The sequence below is a fragment of the Piliocolobus tephrosceles genome, chromosome 1 (genome assembly GCF_002776525.5).
Source record: "Piliocolobus tephrosceles isolate RC106 chromosome 1, ASM277652v3, whole genome shotgun sequence".
Classification (NCBI taxonomy): Eukaryota; Metazoa; Chordata; class Mammalia; order Primates; family Cercopithecidae; genus Piliocolobus; species Piliocolobus tephrosceles.
In genome coordinates this window covers 156,760,383-156,786,061 of record NC_045434.1, presented here as the reverse complement: position 1 = coordinate 156,786,061, position 25,679 = coordinate 156,760,383, and the positions used below count along the sequence as shown (strand labels likewise).

General features: G+C 39.6%; 1 protein-coding gene across 4 annotated transcripts in view; it reads left to right on the top strand.

Annotated features, from left to right (window-relative positions):
• The window catches only part of DNAJC6 (DnaJ heat shock protein family (Hsp40) member C6), a 155,185-nt gene that overhangs the window by 116,282 nt on the left and 13,224 nt on the right, over positions 1–25,679 (top strand). For 3 of the 4 annotated variants that reach the window (XM_023210166.1, XM_023210139.2, XM_023210157.1), the window contains 11 exons: positions 2,713–2,835; positions 7,451–7,584; positions 9,286–9,480; positions 10,390–10,507; positions 11,920–11,999; positions 12,832–13,025; positions 13,122–13,202; positions 16,026–16,460; positions 18,177–18,311; positions 22,419–22,487; positions 25,355–25,474. In XM_023210166.1, coding sequence (XP_023065934.1) covers positions 2,713–2,835; positions 7,451–7,584; positions 9,286–9,480; positions 10,390–10,507; positions 11,920–11,999; positions 12,832–13,025; positions 13,122–13,202; positions 16,026–16,460; positions 18,177–18,311; positions 22,419–22,487; positions 25,355–25,474 — 1,684 coding nt within the window. The remainder of the gene's footprint in view (positions 1–2,712; positions 2,836–7,450; positions 7,585–9,285; positions 9,481–10,389; positions 10,508–11,919; positions 12,000–12,831; positions 13,026–13,121; positions 13,203–16,025; positions 16,461–18,176; positions 18,312–22,418; positions 22,488–25,354; positions 25,475–25,679) is intronic. The other variant, XM_023210148.2, reaches the window with a different exon arrangement.

Here is a 25,679-nt window from a genome sequence, read left to right as displayed (position 1 = left end):
TTGTGGTCAGAGAAGATGCTTGGTATGATTTCTATTTTATTTATTTATTTATTTTTGAGATGAAGTCTCGCACTGTTGCCTGGTCTAGAGTGCAATGGCGTGATCTCGGCTCACTGCAACCTCCCCCTCCCAAGTTCAAGTGATTCTCCTGCCTCAGCTTCCCGAATAGCTGGGATTACAGATGCCTGTCACCACGCCCAGCTAATTTTTTGTATTTTTAGTAGAGACGGAGTTTCACTATGTTGGCCAGGCTGTTCTTGAATTCCTGACCTCGTGATCTGCCTGCCTTGGCCTCCCAAAGTGTTGGGATTACAGGCATGAGCCACCGCACCCGGCCAATTTCTATGTTTTTGAATTTGTGCAGACTCGTTTTGTGGACTATGGTCTATTCTAGAAAATGTTCCATTTGCTAATGAAAAGAATATAAATTCTGCAGCAGTTGGGTGAAATATTCAGTAAAAAACATTTAGGGATATTAAGGCCTATTGGATCTTGAATGTGGGTTTTAAAAGATGAATTGGAGTTTACCAAGGGAAGAAAATACATTGCAGACAGAAAGGAGCTTGTACAAATACACATTTTATGATTCCTCTGACAGCAAAATGTATCTTCCCAGTTATTCTGTATTTTTAATCAGTAAGTCATTTCCATTCCTTGAAAATAGACACATCAATGGGGAATATATATGTGGGTAAAGATTAGACCACAAACAGCCCTGAATCATGTTGGGTAAAAGGGGCAAGCCATTATAAAGTTTAAATTGACAGAGGCCAGTACTAGATCACCCTGAACTGTTTGGGAGCTATGCCAAACATTTCAAATACTTTGTTTAATAAACCATACTTGTCCCTCTCAAAGGTATATGAAAGTGGGTAACCTGGAGGTCTCCTGCCATTTCCCCACAGTCATCTTGTAGAAAAAAGTTACACATTAACCAAAAAGAATGGGCTTTCTTGGCAGCCCCAGAGAGAAACTCAATGTGTTTGTTTTGAGATGTCAGCTCTACCAAGAGCACAGATAACTTCCCAGTCACATTTTGATTATTTATTATCTGGTTACCAGAAAAGGGCTAATCAAACACATTCCTCCTGCCTCCCTTTCCCATGGTCAAATAGAAGGAATTTGAGACATTTGGGATTGCAGAGCACATTCTGATGTCATCTGTATGAAGCCTCTTCTTTCTCCAGAATTCTTTATCTCAGGAAATAGCACTTCTTGTGTCCTTCTATCCAGCCATTCGAGCTGGAAACCTGGAGTTCAGGCTTGACTCTTTCCTCTCCCTCCCCTGACACACTCTTCAGTACACCTCTCCACATGCGCACACTACCACCATGTATCACCTGTCTTATGTCCAGGTGTCCCACCACCTCTCTATCTCCTGAGTCCCTCAAGTATGTGTGTACCCCACTGCCACTCAGCTAGCCTTAGCCACCATCATCCCTTATTGATACTCCTCACCAACCTCCTGACTGGGCTCCCTACCTTTAAGCTCTTGTTATCCATTTCTATTCTCCATACTGGAGCCTGAAAGATCTTTGGAAATGTAGATCTGAGAGTTGGTCTCCTTAAATATTCTCCCAGCTCCTTAAAAAGACTGTATGATCTGACCCTTCAGTCTATACTCTCACCATGGAGGACTTCATTTTTCTTCAAATATGGCCCGTCCTGACTGCAGCGCTTTGCATTGGCAGTTACTGATAAAATAATGATAATTGCCAACATTTATTATCACTCTGGGTGTGTCAGATACTGAGCTAAGCTCTTAAAGTACATGTTCATGTAGTATCCACAGCTGTGTGAGTTATGTAAGAGGTAATGTTCACCACATTTTATGAAGAAAGAAAGGCTTAAGAGGTTATGAAGTTTGTCCAACTGTAAGCTTCTCCTTATTGTTTCTTAGCTAAATTAGTAAATATGTAATCAACTGGGGATCATGCCTTAACAGTATTTTGAGGCAAATGATAATGTCAACCAGTGTGCTGTTGTAACATGATGATTTATATTCAGAAGATCTGGGCTGCACTGAGCAGCACTGTGACTCTGGGTAACATCTGAGAGTCAGTTTTCTCATCTGCAAAATGGGGATTATATTAATACCTGTCTTAGATGATTGTTGCATGGATCAGAGCCAAGCAGTGTTCCTGTAACTTAGTTGATGATCCATAATGTGTGAAAAATATGCATGTTAAGTGAATGAAAATGCCAAGGGTTTCCCCTGTAAGTAATGTCCTTTGATTAAAAGAGGAAAAAAAAAAAAAAAATAGATCCATGCCCAAGCCTGCCTTTGGCTCACTCTGTAGCACTTTTCATGTTATCACGAGAGCTGGGATAAATCAGAGATGGTGCAGGACTTATAACCCTATAATTAAACATTTGTGGGAAGGTTAAAACATTTTATGCTTAACAGAAATGAAATTCTGTGTAACCTCACAGAATAGAAAAAATCCAAGTATGTGCTTGAAATGGTCTAGTTTAATTTAAAATGTGTTTCAAAATGTGTTTTCATACCTTTACTGAAACAGAATTCTTTAATTTAAAAAATTGCTGTGTTAAACACCCTCTTCTTCATGTATTTGGACCCTGTTCCCACTGTTCTTGCCTCTAGTAAGAGAGGATGTGGTATCACTTCCAAAAGGTGTTGTTTGGTGTGATACCTGCTTATGAAGAGGAAGTTGCTGGAGGAATTAATTTCCTTTTGCTGTGTTCCCTTAGGTCTCAGAATGCAGTTGGCCCATTAGGCAGGCTCCCAGTCTGCACAACCTTTTTGCTGTGTGTCGGAATATGTATAACTGGCTACTGCAGAATCCCAAAAATGTCTGTGTTGTCCACTGCTTGGTGAGTAAACTTTTGTTGTTGGTGGTGATGGTTTGGTTTGGTTAAATATGGATGAGCCTGTACACAATGGTAGACAGCTAACATTCGAGTTCAATAGGATTTATTGAGCCCATATTTAGGAATTAGATAATGTGAGAGTTGTAAAAATAAGGAAGGGATTTATTATTCCTGACTTAAAGCTTGACTACCAGTGGGAAAGGCAGATATATACACAACTCACATAGTGTAGGGACTCTAGAATGTGCTAAATATTATAAAAGAGGTAGAAACAGGAGTGATGCGTGCGCAGCTAAAAATGCCATTGACTTTTGTGTGAATAAAGTTAACGTTAACATATTGGCATATTTATTTTTTCTTCCTGTTTGTGTTTGAATGAAAATAAAAGAAAAAAGATACCTATGTCCTTGTAAGAAGTCACATAGATTGACTGTATTTGAGAGCATTCCCACTGGGACTAATGATTTTTCTGACCATCGGCTTTCTAGAGTTGCTTTCCCTAACTCTTCTCAGAACTCTTGCCTGTCCTTTACAATTCAACTTTCAGTAAAATCCTTCTGACTCTTGAGTATTTTCACAATACAGACATTCCCATTATATCTAAATGTCTTCTGTGAGTTTTAATACCCTATGTCATAATAAGCTCTTCTCCTACATATTTTCGCACTAGACTATTGTAATCTTGCAGGAAGGAACCATGCCTTTTTTTAAACTTTTGTACTCCAGGCATAAAAGGCTTCAGTACGTGACTGAATACACAAATGTAATCTGAGCATTAATGCTGGAAATTTCATTGCTTCTATAAACTTTAGTGTGTATGTTTTTGCTATAGTATTACTTGATGATTCCCCACCCCCTGTCCTTTCTTGAGAGCCAGTTGGCTAAAACAGGAAAGAAACAGGAAAGAAAGTTGAAGAACATTTTTTCTTTCTTTTTGCTTCAAATCTCCAAACTCTTGGCAATAAAGGAAAAACACTTAGTGTTTGTAAGAATTTAATGTTGAAGACCAAAGGATTTTCCTTTCCAAGGCACAGCAGATGGTGCAACAGAACAGATTACTTTTAGGGACTAAGCAGCCTTAAGCACCTTGGTGATTTTCTCTTCACTCAAGAATTTTCTCTAAGTTCAGAGAGCCTACATCTGACATCTTGATGGAGGAAAGATGACTCAACAGAGACCAGAAACTCCCAGTTTCAGTGATTCTTCATAAAGAATAAAAACCCAATGAAGAAGAAAAAAGAAGAGGCAAACAAAAGATTATGGTTCTACAGGGGTGCTCAGTAAACTCACTCGAAAAGGATATGCATATGTTGAAATCAATACCATGTCTTTGGGAAATGGAATTGAAGCTAGGGGAGGGAACTTTTTCTTTTCTTTTCTTTTCTTTTTTTTTAAGACGGAGTCTCGCTCTATCGCCAGGCTGGAGTGCAGTAGCACAATCTCGGCTCACTGCAACCTCCACCTCCCGGGTTCAAGTGATTCTCCTGACTCAGACTCCCAAGTAGCTGGGACTACAGGCATGCGTCACCACGCCCATCTAATTTTTGTATTTTTAGTAGAGACAGTTTTCACCATGTTGGCCAGGATGGTCTCGATCTCTTGACCTCGTGATCCACCTGCCTTGGCCTCCCAAAGTGCTGGGATTACAGGAGTGAGCCACCGCGCCCAACCTCTTATTTTTATCTTAATATACGACTGGTTGTTTTATTAAAAATAATAAGCATAGCTGAGCATAGTGGCTCATGCCCGTAATTCCAGCACTTTGGGAGACCGAAGTGGGTGGATCACTTGAGGTCAGGAGTTTGAGACCAGCCTGGCCAACATGGTGAAACCCCATCTCTACCAGCCAGGTGTGGTGCTATGTGCCTGTAATCCCAGCTACTCGGGAGGCTGAGGCAGGGGAATCGCTTGAACCTGGGAGGTGGAGGTTGCAGTGGACCGAGATAGTGTCACTGCACTCCAGTCTGGGCAACAGAGTAGGATTCCCTCTCAAAATAATAATAATAATAATAATATAGTCTTTTAGTAAAAACAAAAACTTTTTAAAAGACCTGCATCACAGGGAAAAAGAGAGGCTACATATCCAAGAGTCATGGATCTGTGAAAAGAGTGTCAGGAAGGCTAAATTCTGAAAATAAATCAGATTAAGAAAAATATCCTTTTGGAATAAGGACAACAACAAATTCTTGAGGCACATGGTATAATCTTAACTCCTTTATTCTGTTTTCTTTATCAGAGGGAAAAAATGTCAAACTAGGAAGGACGTAACAATGATACTTAAGACAAAGCGGATAGGTAGCAAGATAGTACAAGAGCCTCACAATCCTTCAAATTAATTCACTCTCAAGGCTTAAATTATGTGACACAATGCCAAAAGCACTTGGAGAAGCAATTATGGATTTCATTTGTAATATGAAGAAACAGGAAGGAGAGGTGCCAGGCAAATGAAGAGAGGAGATTTTTTTCCCCAAAATATGGAAGGAGGTTGATCCTGGAAAGTTATAGGCTTGTGAACCTGATGGTAATTCAAGGCACAATTCTGAGAAAGTTTTGATTTTAAACTCTTAGCAAAAGGGGAGTCTTCATTGGTTCGTTATGAGCACATATAAAACCAACTGAGCACTTCACATGACTAATAGACTAGTTGAGATAGTTTATTGGAGTCCTGCAAGATATTTCTTATTTTGTGATAGTCAAGATGGAGAAATTTGGCTAGGCTGTTATATATTTAGTTGAGTTGAGGTTGAATATCTGCTTCCAAAGGTAGGTGATTAATGGATCACCTTTCTCCTGGGAGAAAGTTTTATTTAGTTATTCATTTTAATCAACACCTTTGATGAAGATATGGAAATTCAGCTTATCAATTTTCTTAGAATTATAAGGGTCACATAATGAATTTGGATTTTAAAAGTTCTTGTAGGTTGGTCACTTAACAAAAACTAACAACCTGAAATTAAATACAAGATAAATGTAAAGTCCTGAATTCTGGTTTTAAAAGATTAAACATGTTTGCATATTACCTTAACAGATCATCTGGAAAAAATCTAGGGGTTTTAGTGGATTGAGAGAATAATAAAAGCTTATGTTGTTGCTTAGCCTGCATTTATACTAGTTTGGCCTGGGGTTATGTCAATACAAGCATAGTGTCCAGAATAAAGAAGATGATATTTCTCCTCTAGTTTGGTCAGAATATATCTCATATCTTGCATTTCACATCTGGGCAGCACATTTAAGGTTGTCATTTTAAAACTTGAATTTGTTTAGAAGAAATGTGCTAAATGATGACATCTCTTAAAATGGAATATCAAATGAGGAAGAATAGAAGGGATTGAGTTCGTTTTAAAAGGGAAATAGAAGCATTGATGGAAAGGGAGGGTATTTCAGATATGTGAAGGACTACCATAGGGAGAAAGGAATAGGTTTATTTTTTGGTCTCACAAAAGGATGAGGGTCACTGAGTGGAAGCTATGGAGGAATGGAATTCAGCTCAACATATTCAATATAAGGAAGAGCTCTGTAAACTGGAATGGGCTACTTCAAGTAGAAGTAATCTCCCTGTCACTTAAAGTGTTCTAGAAGAGGCTAGGTCACCATCTGTCAGGGATGTTACTGAATTTTGTCTTAATTAGCTTGAGCTGCCATAACAAATATACTGTAGGCCAGGTGGCTTAAACAACAGAAATGTAGTTCTGGAGGTTGGGAAGTCCAAGATCAAGGTGACTGCAGTTCTTTTCTTTCTTTTTTTCTTTTTTAAGAGATGGGGTTTCACCACGTTGCCTAGGCTGGTCTCGACCTCCTGAGCTCAGGCAATCTGCCTGCCTTGGCCTCCCAAAGTGCTGGGATTACAGACATGAGCCACTGTGCCCAAAGTGCCTGCACTTCTAATGTCTGGTGAGGGCCTGCTTCTGGGGTGGCAGATGGCTGTCTTCTTGTATCTTCACATGGCCAAAAGCAGAGGGAGATGACAGCAAGCTCTTTTGTCTCTTCTTATAAGGGCACATTTCCCATTCATGAGAGCTCCACTCTCCCTACCTAATTACCTCCCCAAAGTCCCACTTCCTAATACCATCACATTGGGGTTAGGATTTCAGCATATGAATTCTGGGGCATACAGACATTTAGTCCATACCAGATTTATTTCTACATTGAATGAAGTTGAATCTGGTGAAGGTTCTTTATTTTATATGAATTTAGGAACATACTTTGCATGAGATACATATATGCCATATCCCAACAAGCAGCATTTACCTAACCTGGGAGCTCTTTACTTCCAGTCCTAAACCAAGAGACTCCAGCTATTAATTATGATGCTAACAAGTCCAAAGTTACTTTGAAGTTTATATTATTTTTCAGTAAATATATACAAATCAAATGTATTTTGCTGGGCTTCTCAGATTAGAGTCAATTTTATTCTAAGGATAAGTCTTTCCTTGCTTCTGTGATTTAAAAAGCTGAAACAAATTTTGGTTTTCAAGTAAATAATTTTTAAATGAAAAGCACCCACAGTTAAGAGGATTTATCCTCTCTCTGTCTCTCTTAATTGCAAATTCTGCCATTCTTATTGGAGAATGGCTGATTTGATCAGGTTCATAATGAATTTATGCATTTTCTTTGACAGGATGGACGGGCGGCATCATCCATTCTGGTTGGTGCTATGTTCATTTTCTGTAACCTCTACTCTACTCCTGGCCCAGCCATTCGATTGCTATATGCAAAGCGACCAGGAATTGGACTTTCACCATCCCATAGGAGGTAAAGTAAGCTAGATGCTGGGTAGGCACAGATGTGGTCTAATTGGTGTCATGTACTGTTTTAAATCTGCCTTATAAATCCTTTCATAAGTTTCTTTTACTTTATCTTTGTGTTAGTCCATTTTGATATTGCTATGAAGAACTACTTGAGACTGGGTAATTTATAAAGGAAAAGAGGTTTAATAGATTCACAGTTCCACATGGCTGGGGAGGCTTCACAATCATGGCAGAAGGCAAAGGAGGAGCAAAGGCACATCTTACATGGCAGCAGGCAAGAAAGTGTATGCAGGGGAACTGCCCTTTATAAAACCATCACATCTCGTGAGACTTATTCACTGTCATGAGAACAGCATGGGAAAACCTTCCCCCAGGATTCAATTACCTCCCACCGGATCCCTCCCACAACACGTGGGGATTATGGGAGCTACAATTCAAGATGAGATTTGGATGGGGACACAGTCAAACCACATCAATCTGGCATTATCCTGAACTATGGAAAAACGGAATTGGATTAGGATATTGGATTGTCATTCAGTTTGTAAGCCCCCATGTGAAAATTTATGATGTTAAAATTAGAAGCAAACTTTAAAGAGTACTTATGTCCAACTTCCCTCATTTTACAGGTGAGGAAACTGTGTCTCAAGACATGTTGTGATTTGCCTCAGGTCTAATGCCCAATGAACATAGCCAGAACAACATTCCTCATCCCAAGCTCTAAGACCAGTCCCTTTTTGTTTTATTATATGGGTCTTTATTGAAAAACAGCAGTAGCTGGTTATACTTATCACTGGTGATCCTCCTGTGGGGAACATGATTAACAAAGGGAAATGCAAAAATACATAGAGAATAAAGCATTTTAAAATTCACTTTTTCTTGTAACTCTGATATAGAAATAAAATAGATGACAAAAGATAATCTGAAAAATGGAATAAAAAAGAAAACCGTTTTTAGATAACATTCATTTTTCTTTCCTTTAATCACAATATATTCATTTTTTAAAAAATTGCATCTCCTTAACTTTTTGGATTAAAAGTGCTTCTGATGATAAAATTCTAAAATTTATCCAAAGCCAAATTTTAGCTGATAAATTAGATCTGCTAGATAAAATAGGAATAGATGTTCAAATATTGAGGTACTATAAAACTCCCATAAGCTTTTTGATTTAATAAATACCCTATTATCAGTTCATTGGGGAAGTACAGCAATCTCAGTAGACAAAATCTTTCCTAAATTATTGGTCGCATTATCTTTTGCTAGTTAATGTTTAATAAATTAATAGAATGGGCTGGGTACGGTGGCTCATTCCTGTAATCCCAACACTTTGGGAGGCCAAGGCGGGTGGATCACGAGGTCAGGAGATTGAGACCATCCTGGCTAACACGGCAAAACCCCCTCTCTACTAAAAATACAAAAATTAGTTGGGTGTGGTGGCGGGTACCTGTGGTCCCAGCTACTAGAGAGGCTGAGGCAGGAGAATGGTGTGAACCCAGGAGGCGGAGCTTGCAGTGAGCTGAGATCATGCCAATGCACTGCAGCCTGGGCGACAGAGCGAGACTCCACCTCAAAAAAAAAAAAAAAAAAGAAATTAATAGAGTAAATTATTATTATAACAATAATTTGCAAGAAGAATCTTCATAGCAAATATTGATTGCTTGCTTCTCCTGGTGCGATAGGCCCCAACAGAGCCAATCTTCTGTTTCAGATACCTGGGCTATATGTGTGACCTACTCGCAGACAAGCCCTACTGCCCTCACTTCAAGCCTCTCACAATTAAGTCGATCACTGTCAGTCCAGTACCCTTTTTCAACAAACAGAGGAATGGATGTCGCCCTTACTGTGATGTACTCATTGGAGAAACCAAAATATATTCGACTTGCACAGATTTTGAACGAATGAAGTAAGTCATGATACTTTAATTCTTCCTGTGTACTTCTCAATTCTTGTGTAAATGAGCAGGAATGAGTTGAATCATATTCTTCTTGAAAGACTATATCATTGTGAAATAGATGATATATAAAAAATGTTCAACATCTGTGGTAATCCTAGAAAAGTACAAATAAATCAGGGGATGTCATGACCCCTTTTCAAATCAAATGGTGATATAGGCTAATGGACTAGCATAAGCTATATAGAGGATTAAGACAGTGAAAGGGAACACAGGACACCTGGTCATTGAAGGAGGAGATGGCCTTGATGGGATTAGGTGAGGGTAATGGAAGAATTACTGATGAATGAGGTTTCTAAGTGAGCAACTAGGTAGATCGTGATGTAATTAAAGAAGTTATAGAATCCATAATAGAGAGCATGTGCCAGTGGATGGTCATAGGGGATGTGGAGGGAAGGGAATGGGTGGTAACGTAAAATGAAATTAGTTTGGAATAGATTGAATTTGAGGATTGGCATCCAAGACTTTCACAGAGCATGACATTTCTGTTTGTATCCTGATCTCCAGTGGATTTTTTGTGCCCTTTATCTCTGCTTTTACTATTAATTTAAAGTTTAGAAAAGGCAAATACATGGGGGCTAGATGCATTTGAGGAAAATGAAATCTGCAAAGCAGGCATGGGCAATTGCAGTCCAGATGGGATGCAGAGAAGGGCCCTGGCATTAGACCAGCACCATCCCACTGCACAACCACTTGGCACTGGCTGCACTCCTGTTTTTTGCTCAAGATAGTAAATAGTTTCTGAGTCCAGGCCTGGGCAAGCAGGCCTCTGGGCCAGAGCCACAGAGGACTATACATGTGTCTGTGTGATTGTACCTGATTGAACTCTCTTTCAGTGTATATTTTGGTCTGTGTTTACAGAGAATATCGTGTCCAAGATGGAAAAATCTTCATTCCCTTGAACATCACTGTGCAGGGAGATGTGGTCATTTCCATGTATCACTTGAGGTCAACCATTGGGAGCCGGCTACAGGCTAAGGTATGGTTTCAGGAAGAATCATGGCATAAGCGCATCTGAGTCTTCAATAGGAGTATTTCTGAATCTTTTCTCCCCATCACTTTGAGCTCGAGTGACTTATAGTTTTAGAATGAGAAAGAGTCTTTAAAGATTGCTTAGCTCATCTCCTTCATCTTACAGGGGAAGAACTGAGACTTAGAGAGGTTATAACTTGCTTAAAGTCCTTGGCATGATGTCTGTGCCAGAGGATGGCAGCCCCGGAACTCTTAGCAAACCATGCTCTTTAGAAGCCTGTGCTTTTCTAATAGTGCTCCATTTGGATCAGTGTAAGGGAAGACATTTCTACTGAGGATGTGGAGTTAGGGATTGTATTTTTTCAGTTTCAGAAATTGAGATAAAACCACATAACATAGAAGTCACCCTTTTGAAGTGTACAATGCAGTTGTTCTTAGTATATTCAAAAGGCTGTGCAAACATCACCACTATCTAATTCCAGAACATTTTCATCACCCACAAAAGATACCCTGTACCTACTAGCAGTCACTTCCTATTCCCTCTCCTCCATCTCCTGGCAACCACTGATCTACTTTCTGTCTCTGTGGGTTTGTCTATTTGGGACATTTTATATAATGGAATCATATAGTACGTGGCCTTTTGAGGCTTCCTTCTCTCACTTAGCATAATGTTTTTGAAGCTGATCATGTTATAGCGTGTGTCAGTACTTCATTATTTTATATGGCCAAATATTATTCCATTGTAATGTCACAATTTATTAATCTCAGTTGATAATCTCAGTTAATAATCATCAGTTGGTGAACATTTGGGATATTGCCATTTTTTTGCTAATAGGAATAATGTGACAAGTAACTGTGTTTGATTCATCACATATTGGTTAGGTGAGTGCTTTGTGCCAGCCATTGTTAAGGTGTTTAGGATTGACAAGAGTGAGATTATGTCTCTGCCTTTAAGAGACTGACTTTCGCAAGGGAAATCCATACAAGTAGGAATAAGCATGATACCATATTAGAGGGAGGATGAGGTGTTATAATGGGAGCAGTTTGTTTTAGCCAGCAGTGGCCTAGAAAGGCTACAGAGAGAATATGAACTTCCAAGACATGCCTTAAAGGATGAGTTCATTGGGTTGGAACAGGGCATCCTGGGTAGAAGGAATGCAATGAGTCAAAATACGCCTGTGTGCAAGAACATAGTACTTAGCAGATGAGAAAATGGTTTGCTGAAGCAGAGTTCAAGGAGAGGAGAGGCTGGAAATGAAGCTGAGCCTATTCTAACTGGGGCAGTCATTTAATATCCATAGTAAACACAAATTCAGATATTGAAACAGTTGAAAGTACATGGCTCCCAAAAATCTAATCTTTTGATCAGATTCCCTTTCTGCTGATTGATTGTAATGTGCTTCTCTCATGTATTTTTAGGTGACCAACACGCAGATATTCCAGCTTCAGTTTCACACTGGATTCATACCACTGGACACAACAATTTTAAAGTTCACCAAGTAAGTACTGGTCGGGCCAAAATTCTGTTTGAATCAAAGTAGCTGTGAAGTGCTGAGGCTCCATAGCACTAGGCTGTAGCATTCCCTGGAATCCTGTGCTGCTAGACTACTGAGTGTCGCTCAGTAGCACAGAGAGGCTGTGGGCATTCCAAAGCTTTCAGTTGGATATGATTTCTCTTCAGAAGTACAAAGGGACCAAAGACTTCAATAGAAAAATTCTATGTGAGGGAATAAGGGTAAACAAAGCGGGACAAAGTATCACTACTTTTGATCCTTTGCATCTGTGTATCCCCTTGTGTTTTCCAGTGGGGATGACAGTTTAATCAGTGGTATGATATCAGCAATGATGCATCAGAATAGATGCCCTGCCATAGCACTGAAGCAGGCTTCTGGAGGACCTTTCTGCAATGACATTAACCTATCTCATAGTGTGGTCTAGGTGAACTCAGGTGTGGGGGTGGCTAAAGCTGGGGTGGAGTTGCTGGGGTCAGGATAGGAGTAGATGTTCAAGGGCTCAGGACAGTGGCTGTGGGCCTATTGCACTATTTTAATAATGGATTTTGCCATGCCGGTCACATCAGCCCTGCTTTCTAGAATGCTTTTACATGCAGTAGCATCCAAATTTGTTGAGCAGGCATTACTCTCCTCTTTTCTCTAGATTAGGAAACTGAAGGTCAGAAAAGTAAAGTAACTTATCTGGTTATGATCGAGTCTTTTTTAGAAATGAGTCTTAGATTTAACCTAAGAGTCAACCTAAGACAACTTCTGTGCCAAACATCATACCAGTTCCATTGTTTTTCACTGAACTTATCTTTTTTAAATCCCTATTTAGGCCTGAGTTAGATGCATGTGATGTACCAGAAAAATATCCTCAGCTATTTCAGGTGACACTGGATGTAGAACTACAGCCCCATGACAAAGTAATAGACTTAACTCCTCCGTGGGAACATTACTGCACAAAAGATGTCAATCCCAGCATCCTCTTCTCTTCTCACCAGGAACATCAAGATACGCTGGCCTTAGGAGGTATGAGTTACCTGATGGTTTTGTTTTTCAGGATGAACATCTCTGTTATTTATTTCCTGTGTCTCATTGATGCTACATGGTCTTTTTGTCTTGCAGGTCAGGCTCCAATAGATATCCCGCCAGACAACCCCAGGCATTACGGACAAAGTGGTTTCTTTGCCTCTCTCTGTTGGCAAGGTATTTACAAGTGTTTCTTTAAGTCACATGGTTTGATGATTATGTATTTCTTCTGTAAAGATGTTGGCCCTAGAAGCAGACTAGAGTAAATCGCACTTAGAGGTTATTTAAGCAAGGCACATGGACTCCCACCTGTAAGCCCAGCACTTTGGAAAGCCAGGACAGGAAGACCAGGAGTTCAAGACCAGCCCAGGCAATATAGCAAGACCCTGTATCTACAAAAACTTTAAAAAATTAGGTGGGAGTGGTGGCAAATGTCTGTAGTCCTAGCTATGTCAGAGGCTGAGGTAGGAAGACTGCTTGAGTCCAGGAGTTCAAGGTTGCAGTAAGCTATGATTGCACCACTGCACTGTATTCTAGGTGACAGAGCAAGACTCCATCTCTAAAAAGTTTTTTTTAATTAAAAAAATTTTTAAAAGACATCATTCAAGTTTACATCCTTCCAATTCATTTCCTTTTCAAATCAGGCAACTTCCCTACTTTCAACTCAATAGATGCTCTTAGACTGATGTAAGAGGTCATTTTAAACTGAATTCTCCCTTCTCTATCTATGCTGTGTTTTTGGTCACATCTTTCCTGGACTGACAAATAAGTGTGATTTTTTTATGGTCTCCCTTTAGATTGCTGCCTCTGTAATGAGATTAACACAGGATTCTATCTTCTGCTCTCAACTAAATATTACAAAAATATAAAATCAGCATTTCCCCCCGGGAGCCTTAACCACTAGCAGGGCAGAACTGAGCTTACCCTGCTGCACAGAAAGCAAACACTTGGCCTATATATCTCTGCTCTTGCTTTAACAACCATACCAAAAATAAGGACTTGATTACTGTGTTCTTTTCTCTCAAACCTGGGATATTTTCAGAATTTTTCTCAATATAAAACTTCCAACTGTTGCCAGCAGTAGCCTGACATTGGCATCCTAACCAATACCCATTGGCCGTCCTTGCTTTAGAGCTGGCTGAGATTAACTGTGAGATTCAGTGTAGACGTGGGTAGTCAGGGTTTGGGTATGAAAGGGATGGGAAACTGGCTGTGGTGATGGTCTATCTGAAATTCTCCTGATTGACCTTCCTCTGATGTGTGAATGTAAGACAGTATTCCCATTGCCTGCAGGTTTCAGTTTGATGAAAAAGTTGTTCATAAAATTCCTTTGAATTGAAAGACTTACTTTCAGAATTTTCTTTTGAGAAATGGAACTAGCAGATCCTCAAATTTGGAGAACCCAGTGGTATCTGGACAGTAGGTAGATTTCTCATCCCCTGTGGACTTTTCTTACCTCTTATTTTCTTTAAAGTGAGGGCTTTTAATACAGCTTCACTCTTAACCTCTCCACTGTCATTTTAGTAAATAATTTAGAGATAATTCCTGTAGTCTCTGAAATAGGCTTTAGCATAGACGCACAGTCTCTTGTCTGAACCTCTCAGAGCCAGGTATGTTTAGGAATGCAGAATTTTTTGGATTTTAGAAGGGTGATATGGTACATAAACTGATATAACTCGACATCCCACGTGATATCTCAGACAATAACCTATAATCAAACATATTAATATTTCTGCAGTGGAACATATAAATAATAGCCCTAAGTGAGATAAATGAAGGCTGTAAGTATCTTCATATTCAATCCTGTCAGTTTTCCATCAGCTGAATTCATGCCAAACTTAGAAAAGCCTTTCCCTTTTCATAGCTTATTACATTTTAGAATTTGGAATAAAGGATGTGGATCTATACTTGATTTGGAATGTGGGTCTATCTGGCATTAAATACCAAATTTTTATGGGAAGATCTGTCTCAGGGAGGGCTTGGAAAGTCACTCCTTCCCCAGAGGAGGCCTCTTTCCTGCTGCTCATTTTGTGCTGAAAGTACCCCTTTCAAGCTGGTATAAGGACCTTTCACAGCAGAGCCCTTCTTTTCACTTTTTAAATGTGTGGTTCACTTCTGCTCCAGACTGTTGGAAAAAGGATTTGCTTTTGGCTACAGGATGCATGAGAAGTAAAGACAGTAAGAAGTGTCAGCAAAGGACTAGCAGATAATGGTTTGTATCCCTGCCACCACCTCCCCAACTAAAGCACCTAACGTAGTGCCTGAAAAAAAAATCAACACTTAGGTACTACTTAGTGTTAATTGGAGTGATTTATAATATTATCTCATGTATTTCTCACAGTAGCCTGTGAGTTAGGTACTGTTTATTTATTTAGACACAATTTCACTCTATAGCCCAGCCTGGAGTACAATGGCATGATCTTGGCTCATTGCAACCTCTGCCTCCCGGGTTCAAGCGATTCTCATGCCTCAGCCTCCCGAGTAGCTGGGATTACAGGCACATGCCATGATGTACAGCTAATTTTTGTATTATTAGTAGAGATGGGGTTTCACCATGTTGGCCAAGCTGGTTTCAAACTCCTTACCTCAAGTGATCCTATCTCAACCTCCTAAAGTGCTGGGATTATAGGCGTGAGCCACCAGGCCCGGCTGTTAGGTACAATTTGTTATCCCCACTTTGCTGAGGAGGAAATCAAGGCACAGAGAAGTAAAGTAAATTGCCCAGTGTCATAGAGCCAGTGAGTAGTGGAACTGAAATTCAGTCCTAGGCTGGCTCCAGAGTTCCTGCTGCTTATCCCTACACTCTACTTCCTCTCAGATGCTCAACAAGTGGTATTTGAATATAACATGAAATACATCAAGTGTTCCACTGGTTGGGGTCTGAAAGCACTGTTTGCTCAGGGCTGAATCCTCTGTCTTTCTGGAATTATATACATATAACAAAAACCAACAATGCTGTGGTCAACAACTAATCTCTTACGGTATACTGGCCTTCCTCAGATCAGAAATCAGAGAAGTCATTCTGTGAGGAGGACCACGCTGCCCTAGTGAACCAGGAAAGTGAGCAGTCAGACGATGAACTTCTGACACTTTCCAGTCCACATGGCAATGCCAATGGTGACAAGCCTCATGGAGTCAAGAAGCCCAGCAAAAAGCAGCAGGAGCCAGCAGCCCCTCCACCCCCTGAGGATGTGGACCTTTTGGGCCTGGAAGGGTCTGTAGTGAGTAACAGCTTCTCTCCACCAGCGGCTCCTCCCACCAATTCTGAACTACTGAGTGACCTGTTTGGGGTTGGAGGTGCAGCTGGTCCCACCCAGGCCGGACAGTCAGGAGTGGAAGATGTGTTTCATCCCAGTGGACCTGCGTCTACCCAGTCAACACCACGCCGCTCTGCCACCTCCACCTCCGCGTCTCCAACCCTAAGAGTGGGAGAAGGTAATTTTTTCTATGTTGCACTGTGCCTCTCAGATTTGAATTCTAACCTTTGGCCAAAGAGGTGGAAATGAACTTTCCTAACAAGCTAGACTTTTTTGATTTCACTGAAAGTCCTTTAGATGTCTGTATCTTTATTTAAATAGAGAGCATAAGAGAAAATAGAAATATTGTCCATTTGGGTAGCACACTAAAGTAGTGTAAGAGTGGGCGTTTGAGCTTCACACTCTTACTTCTAATTTTCTTTGTTTAGCACTTCAACCCCTGAGCTGCATTAGTTATGTCTGCTTAAACATATTGATTAATGAATTATTGTTGATAAAAATAGGTAATATTTATGAGGTATTTACTATTTGCCATACATGGAATTTAATACTAAACATGATTTAATTCTCATAGAAACCCAATAAGCAAGTGCTATTTTTATCCTCATTTTATAGTTGAGGAAATGGAAGCATAGAATTAAATCAATAGCATAGGTTTATATGACTAATAATTGATAAGTACAGCTCCTGAAGAACCAACTCAAATCAGCTACCCCTTGGTCCTGTCACCAATAACCAAGATGACTTCACATTAGGAAGGGTAAAGAGAAATGTCTCAACTCTTCAGGCCTATAGTATCCTATAGGAACATTTTTTCCCCAAGCATGTCCTTCCCAGAAGGCTGTGGGCTGGTCTTGACTTATGATGGTTCAACTGGAGGCATCCTTCATGAGTGTGGGTCTCAGAATTACAGAGTTGTGAGGCTCAAGCTCCGATGTTAGTTATTGGTGGAGCCAGGATGTGAACTCAGGTGCCCTGAATCCTATGCCAAGGCTATTTCCTCTGTACTTCACTTCCTTCCCTACAGTTTTAGCTTGCCAAAGTGAAAAAAAGCTCTGTCAGGAAAACAGTTTCCAAGATCCAAGATAGCACAGTACTCGATGATTGCATTTTAAGACTATGTACCTGGTGTGACTTTCACGATTTCATTCATCATAGTTTCAGGCAGCTAGTGGCATTCCAGTGCCAGAAGGGGCCTTAGACATCAGTTAATTCTGTGCCTCATGTTATAGACAATGAAACCGAGGCTAGATGTATTGATTGACCTGTCCGAGGATACTCACTGGATTAGTGGCATACCCAGGTCTAGAATGCAAATATTCTATCCCCCCAAGAGGAGTAGAAAGAACACCACACCTAGAGTTAAAGACCTGGATTTGAATCCCAGGACTAACACTTAACTATCTGTGTAACATTATTGAAAAATCTTCTCAGTTGTAAAATGGGGATAATACTTACATATTAGCATTGTTGCAAAGACTAAATTTTGAGCTCTTGTCTTGTGGTATTGGGCAGTTTTAGCTATTGGAGAGTGCCCCTAGTTTAACATAAATTGATATTTTAAATGTACTAAGTATGGTAAGAAGGGATGAGGCTAGTTAACAAATAAATCCTGCTCTTAAAACCGAGGTAGGATATATGGCTTAATACGTTTTCAGCTAAGACTTCATTGGCATAATGCTCTCCTAACATCTGCTGGGCAGCAGATTAGCCTTGTGTAGCAGCAATGGTATCAACTGTGGTTCATCCAGCAGATAAGTCCAGACTACTCCTTTGTCCACAAAGATAGGAAATTCTTGGAGTCCACTGTTAGCCCTGCATGAAGTGACAATTCTTTAACATTTAGTGAATGAACTCATGGGACAAATAAATACATTTTCCCATTGTTTTCTAGGTGCCACCTTTGACCCATTTGGAGCACCTTCCAAACCATCAGGTCAGGATTTGCTGGGTTCTTTTCTGAACACATCCAGTGCTTCCAGTGACCCGTTCCTCCAGCCCACGAGAAGTCCTTCACCCACAGTACATGGTAAGGAAATATTTTATATTGTATTCAGTGGAACATAGTTTTCTGCAAGATGTCAGTAAATGCTCATATATAAAAGCACCCTGTGGGTGCTTTTTTTGGTAGAAGCTTCCTCACACATCTCTGTTTTTGAAATTAACAACTCACCTTAACATATCAAAAGCTCTGGGCTGTCTTACAGGACAGAAACCTGCTTAAGTTTGTTTAGCTCTGCTTTCCTGTTTGACTATGGTATCCTTTTTTGCATTAGAGCTACATGGGTAGAATCATAAATGACCCTTGATTGTAGGACATGTAATTATTTTATGTACCAATAAGAAAGAAAACACTGCCACTATGAAATGACTGGAAGATACTTCTTGGTTAGAGAAATCTTTGAAATGTGGAAAAATATGTCCTAAATCAATAAAATATGTTAGTAGTCCACAAAATTGGTATTCCAAAGAACAAAGTTTGGGATATGATAGCCACTAGTTACGTGTGGCTGTTGATGACTCGAAATGTGGGTGATCTGATTTGAGATGCACTCCAAGTATAAAATATATACCAGATTTCAAAACTTAGTACAAAAAAGGCATGTGAAACATCTCATCAATATTTTTATATTGATCATTTATTAACATAATATTTTGAACATAGTGGGTTAAACTATATTATTAAAAATAATTTCAATAGTGTCTTTTTACTTTTTAAAACGTGACTGCTAGGAAATATAAAATTACATATGTGGCCCAAATTATATTTCTATGTTAGAGACTTAGGTTGTATAGAAAGAATAATAATCACATCCATTTATAAATGTGGGTCACTTAGGTAACATTGATTAAAACCGGAGCTTTGCAGTGAGGGATAAATAGCTTTGAGCCAGAGAGTTGTAGCTCATTCCTGATGTTGAAGTCTAGTGAACATTCTTGGCCACAACCTAGAAAGTGATGTATCATTGAAGGCATCCTGAGCTTGCTTGGAGAATGCGGTCCAGTTATCAGTTGACTTCGGGAAACCATGCCAATACAAAAGGAAGATGACTTTTGCAACACTGGTGAAACTGAAACTTGACTAAAAAAGAGTCCAGGAGCAACTTTTATGATTCATTTCCAACTAGTCTTGAATCTCAAACTATTTGAAGTGTGTCCACAGGACGATATACAAGGAATTCCCCTCTCACCTATGAGTCATGCTCACTTGAGAGTCTCCTGATTGGATGTTGACTACCTGTAGGAGAAAAGATGCAGGAATGTAGAGTAGAGTTGGTTTTGCTCACTCATTTAAAATGTTGTCATGTCATTGCTCTGCTCAAAATGCCTCCCCATTTCACTCAGCATGAAAACCAAAATCCTTGAAATGGCCTGTGTAGGCTCTGCATGCTCTAGCATCCCAGTGCCTGTGACCTTATTTCCTATTCTCCCCCACTTTGCTCTCTGCATTCTAGCTCTACTGGCCTCTTTGCTGTTGCACTGGCTGTTTCCTCTGCCTCATACTCTTCCCCAGGCATCTGCGTGGCTAAGTCCTTCACTTCCTTCGAGTCTTTGCTCAAATGTCCCCTTCTCAATGGAGTCTATTCTGATTCTTCCATTTCAAATCACAACTCATCTCCCGACCCTACTCTACATTCCCCTTTCTGTTTTACCTAGTAACTTCCAGTATACACAGTAATTAACTTATGTGTGACTTTTTTTTTTTTTTTTGGTCATCTATCTGTCTCCGTTAGAACATGAATTCCACAAAGGCAGGGAATTTTGTTTTGTTCCCTAATACATCCATAGTGCCTAAAAGAAGTACTGGCGGCCGGGCGCCGTGGCTCACGCCTGTAATCCCAGCACTTTGGGAGGCCAAGGCGGGCAAATCACGAGGTCAGGAGATAGAAACCATCCTGGCTAACACGGTGAAACCCTGTTTCTACTAAAAATACAAAAAATTAGCCGGGTGTGGTGGCGGGCGCCTGTAGTCCCAGCTACTCGGGAGGCTGCGGCAGGAGAATGGGATGAACCCGGGAGGCGGAGCTTGCAATGAGCCAAGATCACGCCACTGCACTCCAGCCTGGGCGACAGAGCAAGACTCCATCTCAAAAAAAAAAAAAAAAAAAAAAAAAGTAAAAAGAAAAAAGAAGTACTGGCACATGGTAGGTGCTATCTTTCCAATATTAAATATAAAATAAACTCATCTTTTCTCATCCAAGTTTCTTTGATGCACAGTGATAGTGTCTATAAGGCTATACATTTTCCTGATTTTAATACTTTGAAATTATTGTTTTAATAAGAGTACTACCCTTTGTGTCCCGTGAACGTGGGTGTTCATACTTGGCAGCTTGGCAGTTTTGGATCTAGTTTTCTGTTTCTGATGAGCTCATTAGAACATGATGTTTATCACTCAGTTTAGGCCAGTTAGCACTCCTTTGTTTTGTGGTTACATTTCTCATTTTGGCCTGTATTGTGCTAGCGAGTGGAAAGAATTTTCTCCTCTCCTTGTTGGGAAAGCAATGATCATTTCACTGTTACTGAATCAATTCACCATCTTCATATAAGATAGAATATAGGTGACACTCAGATGTCTGCTTTGGGAGGTCAGATTGCCCACCTCCAAATCCTCAGGGTACTTCCCCCAGGTTTCTACAAGGCATTGCAAATCTCTTGTGAAAATTTAAAAAAAAATACTACCTTTGGGCTCAACAAATATTTATTGAATTTTTTCCTATTCTGAAGAGAATAATCACTTGGGACATGGTGTTGGAAGAACAAATAAATAATCATAATAAAAGGCAAAATAGAGACTAAAATATTAGGTAATCACCTTTTTTAAAAAATATATTCCTGTCTCTCTAACAGACCTTAAGTTTCTTGAGGATGCATCTTTTAGTCTCTGTCCCCTGGTGTGGTGCCTTGCATGTGGTAGGTAGTCATAAGGGTTTGTGGGTTTGATTAGCCATAAGTTCTGATACCTACTTCTGCATCTTAATTGGATGTAAGACTAAGATCAGAGCTTAAAGGAAATCAGATAGAACGTATTAGCAAAACCGTCTAACTTCCACTCAGTGGAATGGGTTATTGTGTAAAAAGAGAAGGGAGAAATATAAAAGAAAGAATTATTATTGCTGATAATGGCATATCCTTTTTAACTTAATGATGGGAAGGTACTAGATGTCTTGGTTGGTACTAAGTAAACAAAACAAGGACATAAAAGATTTGGAATGCTAATCTTGATGCCTTCTGGTGGTGATGGTGTGTGTGTGTGTGTGTGTGTTTTAAATCCCAATTGCAATGTCAGTTTAGTATTTGCATTTTAATCCTTAATTTGTGTGGGAAAAACCTAGAGGTGCTTCAGAAAGAAATTCTTCATCATGGCATCCTGTTTCCTATATAGATTTTATAGACGTATAAAAAACTTACTACGCACATGTATTCCTCTATTACACCTGATTCATTTTAGCCAAATATTTCTTTTAAATTATATGTTTGGAACTTTGAGGGGGGTCAGAATGATTTATTTTGAAGCTGTAATGAGTTTATTCTGAGTACCATAGACACATCCCTGACAACCAGCATAGTGATGGTGTATAGCCAGTGCCCAATACATGTTCTGCATGACTCATGATTCTCAATTCATGTCACAGCAGAGGAAAAAACAAAATGTCAGTTTTAAGTGGAGTATGCCTCTATACTTGTTAGTGCTTAGCAAAGGTAAACTGAGTTTAAGGTGTTTTCCCCCTCTGTTCTTATTGCACACTGACTCTGTGTTAAGTTTACAGGTGGGACACACACACATAAGATAGTTCTTTCTTGCCTTCGAGGGACTCACAATCAAATGGAGACAAACACATGCTCAGCTATAACTCAAGGTGTTTGGATATGGAGGTAAAACCAAAGTGAGACAAAGAAGGAGCAGAGACAAATAATATGTAGTTTCCGTCAAGCCTCATGTGAACAACCATAGGTGAAGGTAGAACATATCGAGTGTTGCAGAGTGTGGCAAGAACTCGGAAGCACGAGTGGATTTCTTGGGATCTTGCTGGGGCCATGCAGGCTTCAGGGATGGATCGGCATTATCCTATGTGAACTCAGAAAAGTGGGTTCTGAGCTCTGTTGTTCTCATTCTTTTTCTTCTCCCCATTTGTAGCTTCTAGTACGCCTGCTGTGAATATTCAGCCAGATGTTTCTGGAGGTTGGGACTGGCATGCTAAACCAGGTAAAGGTCAGCAGGTTATTTTCTGTACACATTTATATAATTGCAAAAGCATAATCCTTACCCAAGATGAAGTGAGTACTCAGAGAGTATTGTGGCCTACCTGTGTAATTTGTGTCACTTTTTCCTAAAGATTCTTATTCTGGAAGAGCTTTTCCCAGTGCACTTGATGACGTGATAGTGCTACTTATCATACACCATTTAACTTTTCTAAGTTTCATTTGCTGGATGTCTGTCTTGACAATAGAATCAGACAGATATAAATATATATCAAACTCTATCACTTAGAAACTCTTGGATTTTTTGGCAAGTCTGAGCTTCAGTTTTCTTATCTGAACAATGGGGATAATAATTTTGGTCCCACACAGTTGTGTAAGTTTAAATGAAAAAAACTTGTATAAGAATTTCTGGTATAGTGTAGATGCTGACAAACGTGAATATTCTTCTTTCTTTACAAAGTACTTATTTCAGGGCAGGATTTTTCTGTGATCGATAAGGTCTCCTCCTCATGACCACTATGGCATTTATGGAGCTGTCTCACGTGACTGCTTCTGACATTGAACAAGTTAAGTGCACGCGTGCACATATAAACATATACACAATGGGCTTATCACAACAACTTTCTGAAGCAGTTGCTGCTTCCCTTTTTTTTTTTTAATCATAGCAACCCCCTCCCCACAACAGAATATTTACTCTGCCAGTAATTTCCAAGTGTACAATGCAGTATTATCAGCTACATGCACTTTGTTGTGCAACAGATCGCCAGAACGAACCCACCTCACCACTGACCCTCTCGCATAACTGAAACTCTACACTCACTAAATAACTCCCTATCTCTGCCTCCGCCAGCCCCTGGCAACCACCTTCTACATGAGTTTGACTACTTTAGATACCTCCTATAAGTAGAATCATACAGCATTTGACTTTTGTGGCTGGCTTATTTCACTTAGTATAATATCCTCAAGGTTCATCTGTGTTGTAGCATGTGACAGGATTTGCTTCTGTTTTTAATTTTTAAGAAGTTTTTGGCTGGGGCATAATCCCAGCACTTTGGGAGGCTGAGATGGGAGGATCCCTTAAGGCCAGGAGTTCATGACCAGTCTGGGCAACATGGCAAAACCCCATCTCTACAAAAATACAAAAATAGTCAGGTGTGATGGTGTGTGGCTGTAGTCCCAGCTACTTGGGAGGCTAAGATGGGAGAATTACTTGAGCTCAGGTGGTTGAGGCTGCAGTGAGCCGAGATCACACCACTGCACTCCAGCCTGGGTGACAGAGTGAGAACCCTGTCTCAAAAAAAGATTTTTCTTCAAATTGACAGATAAAATTGTATATATTTGACGTATACAATATGATGTTTTGAAGTACACATACACTGTGATATGGTTTAATGTAGCTAATTAACAAAAACATTACCTTTACGTGGTTATCATTTTTGTGGTGAGAACATTTAATATCCATTCGCTTTGAATTTTTCAAGAATGTAGTAGATTATCATTAACTGGAGTCACTATGCTGTACAATGGATCTCTTGACTTATTCCTTCTATCTAGCTGTAATAATATATCCTTTAACCAATGCCTCCTCATCCCTGCCCTACGTCCAACCACCCCAGCACCTGCTAACCACCATTCTACTCTTTATTTCTATGAGACCAACTTTTTTAGCTTCCATATATGAATGAGAACATACAGTATTTGTCTTTCTGTGCCTGGCTTATTTCATGTAACATAATGCTGTCTAGGTTTATCCATGTCATCTCAAATGACAGGAATTTCTCCTTTTTATGGCTCAATAGTTTTCTATTGTGTGTATACCACATTTTATTTATCCATTCATCCATTAGTGGGTACTTAGGTTGATTCCATATCTTGGCTGTTGTGAATAGTGCTACAATAAGCATGGGAGTGCAGATATCTCTTTGACATACTGATTTGATTTCCTTCGGATATATACCCAGTAGCAGGATTGATAAGTCATATGGTAGTTCTATTTTTAATATTTTAAGGAACCTCCAAATTGTTTCCCATAATGGCTGTACTAATTTACATTCCCACTAACTGTGTTCTTTTTTCTCTACATCCTTGCCAACAAGTTTTTTGTTTTTGTATAATAGCAATTCTTACAGGAGTGAGGTGATATGTCATTTTGGTTTTGATGTGCATTTATATGATGATTGGTGATGTTAGTATTTTTTATACATCTGTTGGTTTTATACATCTGTTGGTTTTCTTCTGGTTGTCATCCTTATGTTTTCGTCTGGTAATTTCATAGTTTTGGGTCTTGTATTTAAATGTTTAATGGAATTTGAGCTGATTTTTGTATATGGTGAAAAATAAATCTTTTCACCCTGTTGCCTTCTTATTCTGTTGATTGTTACTTTCCCTGCACAGCAGTTTTTAGCTTGATAATTATCCCATTTGTTTTTCTTTTGTTGCCTGTGCTGTTGGTTTCATATTATTTCTCTTTTTTAAAACTAATGGTAAAATGGTGAAGCTCAAAAATGTTAAGCAAGATTCCCAAGGTCACTCAGGAATTGGCAAAGCTGGAATCCAGATCCAGACCTAACTTCAAATCCTACAGGAAAGAGTGGAGTCAGGTGACATGAGGACCTGGAAATAAAATAAACAGTGGATATAATAGTTCACACTTGTGGTTTGGAAACAGCGTTTGTCTTTTCTGTGTTCTGTCCTTGTTCAAGGTCACCATTCACCCAGGTCAGGGAAACAGGGTCTAGCAACTTCTTAGACATTTTCAAACCCTGTCCTAATTTGCCTAGGAGACAAATGAACAGTAACTCTGGAATTCTGAATTTCAGAATTCAGCCTCAAACAACTAACTCATTTTCAGTGACCTTATTTCCTTTTCAGGAGGCTTTGGAATGGGAAGCAAGTCAGCTGCCACCAGCCCAACTGGATCCTCGCATGGTACTCCCACCCATCAAAACAAACCCCAGACTCTGGATCCTTTTGCCGACCTTGGGACGCTAGGTACAAACTCAGAAGATCGAGCTACAAATAACATTTATTTATGGCTACAAAGTCTCAAATCTCAGTCTTTGGTGTTATAGCAAGCTGGTATTGTCACGTGGAACCTCAAATAGTGTGTATTCTTAATCTATCCTCTGAAAACTGAGATAGGCTTTTTAAAAAAAGAAAGTGAGAATCAGATATGGGATTCAAAATCATCTTTATT